The sequence below is a fragment of the Podarcis muralis genome, chromosome 17 (assembly GCF_964188315.1).
Source record: "Podarcis muralis chromosome 17, rPodMur119.hap1.1, whole genome shotgun sequence".
Lineage (NCBI taxonomy): Eukaryota > Metazoa > Chordata > Lepidosauria > Squamata > Lacertidae > Podarcis > Podarcis muralis.
In genome coordinates this window covers 27,879,446-27,891,697 of record NC_135671.1, presented here as the reverse complement: position 1 = coordinate 27,891,697, position 12,252 = coordinate 27,879,446, and the positions used below count along the sequence as shown (strand labels likewise).

General features: G+C 45.0%; 1 protein-coding gene across 1 annotated transcript in view; it reads right to left on the bottom strand.

Annotated features, from left to right (window-relative positions):
- FOCAD (focadhesin) overlaps window positions 1–12,252 on the bottom strand; it is a 127,894-nt gene that overhangs the window by 28,477 nt on the left and 87,165 nt on the right. Inside the window, exons 22-27 of the mRNA XM_028712104.2 lie at window positions 12,025–12,117; window positions 9,406–9,494; window positions 7,828–7,869; window positions 6,589–6,697; window positions 5,095–5,211; window positions 1,336–1,574 (exon numbers count right to left, since the gene is read on the bottom strand). Of these exons, the coding sequence (XP_028567937.2) occupies window positions 1,336–1,574; window positions 5,095–5,211; window positions 6,589–6,697; window positions 7,828–7,869; window positions 9,406–9,494; window positions 12,025–12,117 (689 nt within the window). The remainder of the gene's footprint in view (window positions 1–1,335; window positions 1,575–5,094; window positions 5,212–6,588; window positions 6,698–7,827; window positions 7,870–9,405; window positions 9,495–12,024; window positions 12,118–12,252) is intronic.

Genomic DNA, 12,252 nt, shown 5'->3' with positions numbered 1-12,252 from the left:
CGGAATAGCTCTGTCTTACAGGCCTGACGGAAGGAGGTTAAATCCTGGAGGCACCTAGTCTCATGGGACAGAGCATTCCACCAGGTCGGAGCCATCACTGAAAAGGCCCTGGGCCTGGTGGAGGATTGATTGACATATCCTTCTATTGTTGTTGTTTAGTCGTTTAGTCGTGTCCGACTCTTCGTGACCCCCTGGACCAGAGCACGCCAGGCACTCCTGTCTTCCGCTGCCTCCCGCAGTTAGGGTATCCTTCTATACCCCAGCACAATTCACACACTGTCAAAGGATGGATATAAGCAGCCAGCGGGAATGGTTCACTGCCTTCTCTGTTTTCTATACAGTGGTGCCCCGCAAGATGAATGCCTCGCAAGACGGAAAACCCGCTAGACGAAAGGGTTTTCCGTTTGCGATGCGCTTCGCAAGACACATTTCCCTATGGGCTTGCTTCGCAAGACGAAAACGTCTTGCGAGTCTCGCCATTTCCCCCCCCCGCTTTCCCCCCCTTTTTCAAAGGCGCTAAGCCACTAATAGCCTTTTAGCAGCTAAGCCGCTAATCCTTTAATAGCCACTAAGCCACTAAATCGCTAATAGCGCTAATCCTCTTAGCCGCTAATGGGGTTGCTTCGCAAGACGAAAAAACTGCTAGACGAAGAGAATCGCGGAACGGATTCTTTTCATCTTGCGAGGCACCACTGTACTGGGATGAGTTTGGGAATGCAGAGCCCTGATTTGCTTCTGCTTTTTAATAGAGAGGCTTGAGACAAGCGCTGGAATAATAATAATAATAATAATAATAATAATAATAATAATAATAATAATTTATTATTTATACCCTGCCCATCTGGCTGGGTTTCCTCAGCCACTCTGGGCGGCTTGCAACAGAACACAGAATGCTTTTTTGGGGCGAGGTGCGTGGAAACCAGGTATCTTAGGGTGAAATCTCCTGAAGGTTTGGGGTGGTATCCAACTAACTAATTCCCTCAGAGCAAAAATTTTCTACTTGGGAAACAGAACTTGCCCTGTTTGCTCCCTCCACATGCCTCCAACACCCTCTCTAGCAGAGTTGGTGGGAGACTCAGAGCACATTTGGCGGGTTGGGGGGGTGGAGGTAGCATTAACAAATTAATTCTATGTGTTTTAGAGAAACAACACAAAGAGGAAGAAGATGGGAGGTCAAGGAAGCCAGGAGATAACGAAATCGTCTTGCAGAGCACCTTGGGAGTCGTTAAGTGCAGAAATCTAAATATGTTGCTCTGCATAATTTAAATGTCTCACATGGGAAGGGGGTGGGGGTGGGGAGTTATTTACACACCTGCTGTACAAGGTAATCCATACCTGACTTTCTCTTCACATAATCGCGAGACAAACATCCCCAAAGCAAGGCCCATGTGAATTTGAACAGCCTGAGACTCATCTGCATTTGGTTTCCCAGGTAACATGGCAACCAGCAAATTCAGGACTTCCTCAACCTTTTCCTTGTAGGATGCAATAAAAACCGGCACCAAGAGAGACAAAGCCGTCGCTGCACAGGAACGAGCAATAACACTAGCAGTGTTTTCACCAGAGTAGGATTTCTGGAGACAAAACAAAATCCCCCAAAGTTACTGACTTTGCCCTTTACATCATTAGGAAATCTTAAAAAGAAACAACAACTGTATTTGCACTTCATCTGGCAACAGAATTTTCCAAGGCTATGTTTACTACTGTTTTGTTTTTTAGCAAATAATATGCTTTTTACAGAGAAAAGACATTCAAATCTGCACTTGGAAAAACAGATGGGACTGTATGACCCTGTTCCTTATATAGATATATAATTGTGAATGTTAATTAATTCTGTAATTACAGCTTTATTGGAATTTCCCATGAAATGATTCACTGATAGCAGGGACTGAAATATTTGCAAATCTCACAGAATCGTTTAAAATGCAAGGAGATTAAAGCTTGTTGAAAATCATTTATTCTTAAAAGTAAACCCTTCCACCAACTCCCATGAACTCAAGGCAATTCACAACAAATAAAACACAGTTTTTAAATATATAACTTGCTTTCCAAAACTTAGATGCAGCAGAGTGCTGAAATTTGAAAACGCACATTACAGCACAGCTGGTGGCAGCCCAACTGTAAGGTAAAAGGTAAAAAGGTAAAGGACCCCTGGACGGTTAAGTCCCATCAAAGGCGACTATGGGGTTGCGGCGCTCATTTTGCTTTCAGGGGTTAGTCCACAGACAGCTTTCCGGGTCATGTGGCCAGCAGGACTAAACTGCTTCTGCTGCAATGGGACATCGTGATGAGTGCCAGAGTGCATGGAAACACCGTTTACCTTCCCGCCACAGCAGTACCTATTTATCTACTTGCACTGGTGTGCTTTTGAACTGCTAGGTTGGCAGGGGCTGGGAAAGAGCAGCAGGAGCTCACCCCGTCGTGGGAATTCGAACCGCCGACCTTCTGATCGACAAGACCAAGAGGCTCAGTGGTTTAGACCACAGCGCCACCCGCATCCACAACTGCCATATTTTTCTCTCTATAACACGCACCCGACCATAAGACGCACCTAATTTTAGAGGAGGAGAACAAGAAAAAAAATATTCTCTCCCGCTCTGCGCAGCGCCTCTCCAGCAAAGCGGGAGGAGAAATGGAAGGGTCTCCTTTTCTCCTCCTGCTTTGCTGAAGGGGCGCTGTGCAGCTTTCGCTCTCTGCGCAGCGCCTCTTCAGCACTGAAGGTGCGCACCGATCCATCTCGCTCTCCTGGCATCAGCGAAAGCAACAGAAAGCCTCCGGAGCGCAGTGGGAGGAGCAATCCTGCTGCGCTCCGGAGGCTTTGTGCAGCTATCCCTGAAACCAGGAGAGCGAGTGGGATCGGTGCGCACCGATCCCTCTCGCTCTCCTGGCTTCAGGGATAGCTGTGCAGCCTGCATTCGCTCCATAAGACGCACGCACATTTCCTCTTACTTTTTTGGAGGGGGAAAGTGTGTCTTATAGAGCAAAAAATACGGTATATCTGTGGCCAGGAAGCCTATACTGACAGCTCTTTCGCAAAAACCTGCAATGAGCCACTTGCATAGCCTCCAATGAACAGAATCACTTTGAGGTTTGCACTTCTTCCAAGTTTGGCGAGGCAAATAATGTGTACAAACATTCATATACAGGGGAACCTCGGTTTTCAAACAGCTTATCTCCCGAACAACTTGGAACTTGAATGCTGCAAACCTGTGTTCCGGTTTGCGAACTTTGTTTCGAAAGCGGAACGTGCTCCATTTTGAGTCCTGGGCTTCCGTTTTTACTGTTGCCCTGCTAATTTGTGTCCCCCAATTGTAATTCAAGTCTTCTGTTTCTGATTGCAGTGTTCTGAGGCGATATTTGGAGCCTATATTTGGTGCTTTTGTTTTTGCTATTTATTTAGCGTTTTTTGTTTTTGAGGCTCTTTCGGTTAATTTGTTTTTTGTGACTCTGTGGAACCCAGTTCAACTACTGATTGATTGTGTGACTGCGGAAATGGATAAAAGCCCACTGTGATGGGATGATGAGCTGCTTGTGCGTAAAATCCTAGTCCCTCAGAGTTTGGCCAAGTCCGCAAACCTCTGCCTACGACGGAGCCCCTCAAGCATGGCTCCGTCAGTCGCTAGCAGAATCCGACAATGGGCGCTTACGGAATCTCTTCCAGCATAAAAGCTCCTTAACGGAAACACGTCTTCTGGACTCTCTGTGCGACAGTTTCCGGCGAGGAGTGGGTGTCCCTATAGGAGGTCCTGAAACCTCCCCACTATTTTCGCTGGAAGTGTCCCTGAGCCATCCCTCCGACTCACTTTCCCTTGGAGTTCCTTCTCTCCCCCTGCTGGTTCCCTCTTCAGCTGCTAAGTCTCTCTCAACCTCTGTGAGCCCTTCCACCTCCTGTCCTTCCGATGGCAGTTCCCTGACACCCACCATCCAAACAATGACTATCATCAGTGCAGGTAAGGAGGAAAAAAAACCTTTTTTTTAATCGTCTACGGTACTGTCTTACTTATTTTATAGTACAGTACATTGATTATTAGGGACGCGGGTGGCGCTGTGGATAAAACCTCAGTGCCTAGGACTTGCTGATCTTGAGGTCGGCGGTTCGAATCCCCACGGCGGGGTGAGCTCCCGTCGTTCGGTCCCAGCTCCTGCCCACCTAGCAGTTCGAAAACACCCCTAAGTGCAAGTAGATAAATAGGTACCGCTTTATAGCGGGAAGGTAAACGGCGTTTCCGTGTGCGGCGTTGGTGCTGGCTCGCCAGCTGCAGCTTCGTCACGCTGGCCACGTGACCCAGAAGTGTCTTCGGACGGCGCCGGCTCACGGCCTCTTAAGCGAGATGAGCGCGCAACCCTAGAGTCGGACACGACTGGCCCGTACAGGCAGGGGTACCTTTACCTTTTACTACATTGATTATTGCTTTCATTTTATGGATCAATGGCCTCGTTAGAGAGTAAAATTCATGTTAAATTGCTGTTTCAGGGGTTGTTTTTAAAAGTCTGGAATGGATTAATCCGTTTTGCATGACTTTATATGGGAAAGCGCACCTTGGTTTTGGAACACTTTGGTTTTGGAACGGACTTCAGGAATGGATTAAGTTTGAGAACCAAGGTACCACTGTACTAAGATAAGGTGTGCGTGAAAATGCATATGCTGATGAAAATAACATAGAAAAATGCCTTGTATTATTTTGCAAAAAGAGGCATGTTAGGCAAAATTGCATACAAATGAGAAGAAATTTACACTGAAGTGTGGATAAATTTCCACGAGAACTTTAAAAAAAGATGCAAGCTGAACTTAAGGTTGGAAACATTAGAAATGGAGAGAAACCAAAGTTTGCCCATTCCTAGTGGAACATTCCCTCACTGCTGTGTCATACCCTCCAACATTTCTCGGATGAAAATGAGGGATGTGTTATGGAGATTATTCAGTGAGCTCCGTTTTCCTCCCATTCAGACTTTAAGGGGAAACAGAGAGTGTGTTCCATGCTTGGTTCCACATACCAGAGATGATAACAGATCCAGATCTATTCATTCCCCATTCCTAAAAACGTACAGGTCTGATCATTTCAGCCTTTACTGGTAAAATAGACTTGGGCCTACCTGATAGAACCACGGGAAGACTCGGCCCTTGGGGCGATAGTGACTGTCGATGATGCTAAGAAGGGTGTCTATCACCATGCAGATCCAATGGTTTGTCAGAAGAAAGTCCACCTCGGTCTGAAGTGACAGAAAGACTGTGAGCACTTGCAAGACCAAGACCAATTAAATATTTGCCACCACCTCTGTTCAGCTTGAATAGGTGATTCAGGAAAGGCAGACATATGTGCTCAGCCCAACCTTTTGCTATCTAAAACAAGAGCAATTCTTAAAGCTAGAAATTGCATCTGTATAAAAGGTACACACACATACACAAAAAATAATAATAATTTAATAATAATTTATTATTTATACCCCGCCCATATGGCCGGGCTTCCACAGCCACTCTGGGCGGCTTCCAACAAAATATTAAAATACAGTAATGCATCAAACATAAAAAGCTTCCCTAAACACAAATAAATAAATAAATGTTCCAAAAGGAGATGTGTTCAAACAGCAACGGAGAGCATCACCCGTGATCAGGTATCATGGGAGTTATAGTCCAACATATAACTCCTCCACCTTCATTTCTCAGCACCAAAGAGGTGTAAACGTCAGAAATTCTGTTCGAAAGAGATTCACAGAACAATCTGAATGATGTTGCTGAGAAACAAGTCCCACTCTTGTCAGTGTGACGTACTTCCAGATAAAAAAATATTTAAGACTGCCATTTTAACTGAACAAAATGTTTTTTTCATTGATTAGCCTGCCAAGTTTTGGGTGGAATTCAACTAAGTTTTCTTCAAAGCAGACCTATTTAAATGAATGGACGAACTTAAGTTCCTTTCATTCCGGTGAGTCTACTCTGGGTACAACTTAATTGAATGCCAGCCTTTGTTCCCCAAAAAGTCAACTGCCTACTTCCAATGAGATTTCATACAAATAAATTTTGAGCAGAAACATCTGAAATGGTAAAGGTAAACACTTCTCATTAGGGATGAAATTTCCCAAAAATCTCCCTGTTGAACTTATCCATACAGATCTGTTCTGATTCCCGTCTAACTCCCTGATGTTGATGAGAAACTGTTTTACCAGTTCTGCTAATAACACAAACAATTATCACATATTTTATGTATTTTTATATTCACATTTTATGCACATATATGCCAGGTTTCTTCAAATAACCAGCACAGAAACAGTAAGGAATATAAAAAATGGTTCTGTATTAATACGTACACAATTATGTTGCAGAAATATGAGGGAGTTTCCCCCCCCCCTCATAATTTTGCATATAGTTACTCGGGTTTTTTTAGAAAAGAAAAACTAACAGTGCACAAGTGTCTCAGGCATCAATGGGCACTTGATGTAAAAAGTTGTCCAACACAGATAAAATATTACCAGGTGAGAACTGCCAGATTCCAGGTACAGATTCCTTTAAAATGGGTTCCTCCTCCTCGGTGCTACTTCAAGCACACTCATTGAACATCATGATAAAGCAGTCAAATAGTTTGAACTCACATTGAATTGTTCTTCGCTGTCTGAAGAAAGCCCTTTCTCGTGCTTGGCTACCGCAACTGCAAGGCCTGTTAAGGCTAGAATACAATTCCCCTTGACCACTGGACTTTCCCTGTTGGAAATGATTGAATCGGTGGTGAAAAACAAACATAAACGCAAGGGGTGGGATGGAAATGATCACATAGCTCTGAATTTAAGAAGGTCACATGTCCAAATTAAAGGGTAATGGAAAGTTTCACAAACTATACAGTCATACCTTGGGTTACAGACGCTTTGGGTTGTGCGATTTTGGGTTGCGCATCACGCCGAACCCAGAAGTACCGGAACGGGTGACTTCCAGGTTTCGGCGCTTGTGCATGCGCAGAAGTGCTAAATCGTGCTTTGCGCATGCACAGAAGCGCTGAATCACGACCTGCGCGTGCGCAGACACGTGGGTCATGGGTTGCAAACTCTGAGGATTGCAAACGTGCCTCCCGCACAGATCAGGTTCGCAACCCGAGCGTGCACTGTACTCTAAATTTGGTACTGCGACCTACAAGAATGACTGTTTTGCCTGAATTACTAAGTTCTGTGAGACTCAAAAACACATGAGAACAAGCATTATTTTGTGTTCATTAGTCATAAAGTAGAACATTCATGAATATATTTTCATAGAGATATGGATTCTATGAATACTTTTCTAAAGGCAGGCTTTTCACGGGGTAGGGAGGGAGCAATGTTTTTTTGTGAAGGGCACCCCGATTTGGATTAGCCCTGGAAGAAGAAGAAAAGCTGGGTCTTTCCCCCTTGAGTTCACAGGACCTAAACTCAGAGAAGGGAGTCTTCAAGTGCCCATCACCTTCAGAAGATGCTGTGTAACAAGACGAGAAGGGACAACCCAAAGTAGGCAGCCACAGTGGCATAACATGGGTGCCCCCATAGAGGCAGCTGCCCCAGCTGCAAAATTGTTAGGGGGCGCAAAATTTCAACAGCGGGTGCTTCCTCAATACAACTGTGCACTTCCATCTCTGGGCTCCGTTGAAAACAGCTCTTCCATGCGAACCAGGAAGTGACCTCTTCTCATCTCTGTAGCTACGATCTCCTGGGTCAAGCGGACGCCATTGGGCAGTTGAATGCACATGCGTTAGCCTCCCACCCACCTCTGTGTGGGCTCGGGGTCTGGCAACCCGTGATACACCACTGGAGGACCATAATACTCCCCACCGCGTAAGAAAGAGCACCCCAAGTAAATAAATATCTTACTTGGAAGCGCCCTTGATCACATCCGTCAGCATATCTCTGACCCTGTTGAAGAAGGAGGCGAAGAAAGAAGTGGCATTAGCTTTGAAGCGAAGTTTGAGCAGATGATACGGTCGCATCAGTTAAATAAAAAGAGCAGCTCATTCACAAGCCCTCGAGCAGCTCCTGAGATTACGCTCTAAATTTATTTTATCTGGTAGTATCTAGTCGTGTGTCTGTTTAAACAAAACAAAACTCAGAAACCTCAACACTCTATTTGCACTATGAACAGGTACATTAATAAATTTTCTGGTTTTTTAATGCACCGCTTAAAAAGTGCTCCATGCATAGTGCCCTGTTCGTAATGAAAATAAAGAGATCCCTCCTAGGAAGCCAGTGGTCACTTTATTTTAATTGTGCCCCTGGGACCATATAACACCGGTCCTGAAAGATCTACATTGGCTCCCAGGATGTTTCCGAGCACAATTCAAAGTGTCGGTGCTGACCTTGAAAGCCCTAAATGGCCTCAGCCCAGTAGACCTGAAGGAGCGTCTCCACTGCCACCGTTCAGCCCAGACACTGAGGGCCAGCGCTGAGGGCCTTCTGGCAGTTCCCTCACCGCAAGAAATGAGGTTACAGGGAACCAGGCAGAGGGCCTTCTTGGTGGTGGCACCCACCTCCCGTCAGATGTCAAGGAGCTTCACAATATTCCAAAATACCTGAAGGAGCATTTCCACCCCCATCGTTCAGCCTGGACACTGAGGTCCAGCACCGAGGGCCTTCTGGTGGTTCCCTCACTGTGAGAAGTGAGGTTTCAGGGAACCAGGCAGAGGGCCTTCTCGGTGGTGGCACCTGCCCTGTGGAACACCCTCCCACCAGATGTCAGGGAAATAAAAAACTATCTGACTTTTAAAAGACATCTGAAGGCAGCCCTGTGTAGGGAAGTTCTTAATGGCTGGTGTTTTATTGCGTTTTTAATATTTCGTTGGGAGCTGCCCAGTGTGGCAGATGGGCAGAATTCAGTTCTGGCACCTCTCAGGTGGGCGCCATTGCCATTCTAAGAGAAGCAGTGAAGTGTTCGTGGTGAGTTCCGGCACCTCTTTTTCTAGAAAAATAGCACTGGTAAGGTCTATTGCTGACAGGATAGCCTGACTTTCAACAGCTGTTCCACACATCCAGACACACTGGGCATTTCTTGATACGATAATAAAAATAAGCATGGGTATCAGCATCACCGAAAAGTCCAATTTCAGATTATAAAATGCCCTTTTCTCTGTATAAGTTCACTGCATGCTCTGGAAGAGGTTTCTATGCCAAGGCAAAGCAACCGCTTGTCACATGCACCATCTTCCCCCATCACCACAATCTCCCAGCCAGCACATGAAAAGAAGAGCTACTGGTAAATGAAGCCATTCCTACCTACGCTGCCTTGTCTTTGCCGTTTCCCTTCAAGCTAAAGGCCGTATCTGGTTTTCATCAGCGGCACTTGCCCAGTCAGTGCAAACTCGCCACTTGGAAGCTTTTGAAGTGGCCTCTGCAGCGCTCTTCCCCATTTCCCACCGCCCTTTTCGAGTGATGGGGAGCAGACAGTCATTCGCTTACCAGAGCCAGGCTGTAAATTGCTTGTACTGCACTTCTTCGGGTCCCTCCTTGCCGTGTTTTAACTGCATCTCCAGCTCGGCCTGCCTTCCCTGCACAAGCACAGCATAAATCAGGAGACCTTACACGGGGAGCAATCCAGGGGTTTCTATGGGGAGCGCTTGAATAGCAGATGTAACCTTTCCCTCGAGGTCCACTCTGCTCTCAAATCAAATTGCCCTTCCAGGGTAATGAACTACGTGTTAAGTGATGGAATTTGAGTTTCTTACTTTTGAGGAATGAGGGTGCATCTAGACTGCAGACCAGGATAAAACCTTGTCTCGAGGTACTTCCCTAAAATCCTTAAAAACCCTTGTGTCAGATGCTGTGTGGTGGTTGCTCGTGAGTAACCAGGCAGGACTCTGACCTGTCTTTTACAGGTTTTATTGTGCAAACTATTTACAGTGCAGATCCACCAAGTTCATGTCCGTCTTAGTCACTTGCAGAATCCGGGAGTGGCCTCTTCCGGCTTCTTCCCCAACATAAGAACTTCGACACCCCAAACCTCCGCCTCCCCTCCTTGTGTTTCACCCCTCGCTGGGCGACGGAAGTGGCATGCGTCCCTCCTGGCCAGCCTGGCTAGGTGAGGCCCTGGGGCTCTCAGCAGCATCCTCAAGCCCTTTCCTCGCTTGGCTGGCCCCTTCCCTCTCTTCTCCACTGGAGGTGTGGCTTTCCCCACTGCTGGACGAGGAACTGCTCCTCAGAAATTTCTGCGGCTCCCTGTATCCCAGCGGAGTCCCTGCCTCCCTCCCCTGTTCCGATGGCAGTCCCCTGACACCTTGCAACAATCAGATGGTTCTGCAGGCGTGTATGTTTGGGCACTGGGGATGCGGCAGTGTTGGGAAAAGCAAAACCTAGCACTGAGCAAGAATTGGCTATGCGTTCCTTCTCCTGCAGTTCACCTAACAATAATAATTTTTTTTTTGCTTTAAGATCCCGCTGAAATTCATCACAGGAGTTTTTTATACCCTACACTTCTAAAATCTGAAAGGAAGTTTGCAAAGCAAAGACAGCAGGAAAACGGGAAGAAACAATTTCTTGGAATCTATTCTGAATGTAGTGCGGTGACCTACAGGTTAAACATGACTGTTTTATGTGCATTATTAAGTCCTTGTGGGAAAGCATATGCGAATAAGAATCTTTCTCTGTCATACATCATACTTAATTAAGTAGGATGTTCATGAATACCATTTGATACTGCTCTAAAAATCAGATTATGCTTTCCATTACGGTGTAAGAGATTTATGGTAAATTCACACCAGCAACTTTTCCTTCTAATCTATGAGCATTGGGTATTCTTGTGCTAACCAAATCTTGTGAAGGCTTGAACATGTGCTGATCTTATGATGAGAGATAACCCGTTTTCTGAAGATTACTAAACGTAATCTGCAATCTAGTTCTATTAGAACTGCACACAAGAACAAAATAGGTGATCTTGCAAATCAAACCACGATACTCTAAAAAGTTAATTTTGGATTATAATTTTTTATAGGGAGGGGGTTCAATCATGTTAAACTACCCACAATTTGGATGAGAAACAGATCAAACCAGAGTTTGTTATTTGAATTTTTTGGGTTGTATTCAACTAACTTTCACCTCTGAGTAGACCCATGGAAATCAATGCTCATGACTGAGGTCCAGGAATTGCAATGGGTCTACGCTGAGGAAAAGTGAGTTGAAAACTGCTTCTTTGCCAGTGATGAAATGTCTAACTGGGGCGAAACTATGAAATCTAACTGGGGGAAACTATGAAAAAAGGGCTTTAGTTTTCGTTATAAGAAAAACAGCTGCTTTCTGTGTATTTGACCATTGTCACATAATGTTAAGGTAATTATGAACTATGGTTTGAACAAACAATGACTTTAATTTTTCCAAAGATATGATTAACTTGGGTCCTACAAAGTTATTTCAACATTATTCCTATGTAAGAAATTGGATCTAGACTAGGATAGTTGAACTTAAGTGATATTGAGATCAATGGGGTAAGTCTGGGGCCTACACATAGTTTCTAAGTAAGGCTCTGTTAGTCCAGAGTTCATAGGCTAGCTAACAAACAAACAAAGCAGCAGGTATTAACTCTCCTCAAACCTATACAGTGGTGTCTCGCAAGACGAAATTAATTCGTTCTGCGAGTTTTGTCGTCTTGCAATTTTTTTCGTCTTGCAAAGCACGGTGTCGGAAAAGTTTTGGAAAAGCTTCAAAAATCACCAAAGTCTTCAAAAACCTCAAAAAAGGCTACCACACCGCGTGCTATGAGTTGCTCCTCGAAGTCAAGTCGCAACTGTATTAACGGTTTTAAGAAAAAGGAAACAAACTTGCAAGACGTTTCCGTCTTGCGAAGCAAGCCCATAGGGAAAATCGTCTTGCGAAGCAACTCAAAAAACCAAAAACCCTTTAGTCTTGCGAGTTTTCCGTCTTGCGAGGCATTCGTCTTGCGAGGTACCACTGTATATGAGAACTTAAGCCATTCCCTCACTTTGTTTCCTTTTCATCTTATATATAGCAGACACATTCCCCTATTTACTCTATGCTGAGTGTTGAGATCACACAACAAAAGAACAACACTCAGACAACTCCGCTTACTTGTAGAATTGCATGATAGCTTCTCTCCATAAATCCGGCCCAGGACTGGGGAAGTAGCAGGGAGCGATGCCATTCAGAAGGCTGAATGTTGACCTGCATGGAAAACATTTCATATTCACATATGAAACCACCGAACAAAATTGGATGTTGTAGTAAAAGAACTCAAATGAACACACATTTAGAATGGAAGTATCGCTGACCGATGGCTTCTGCTTTTGTACTATGAAT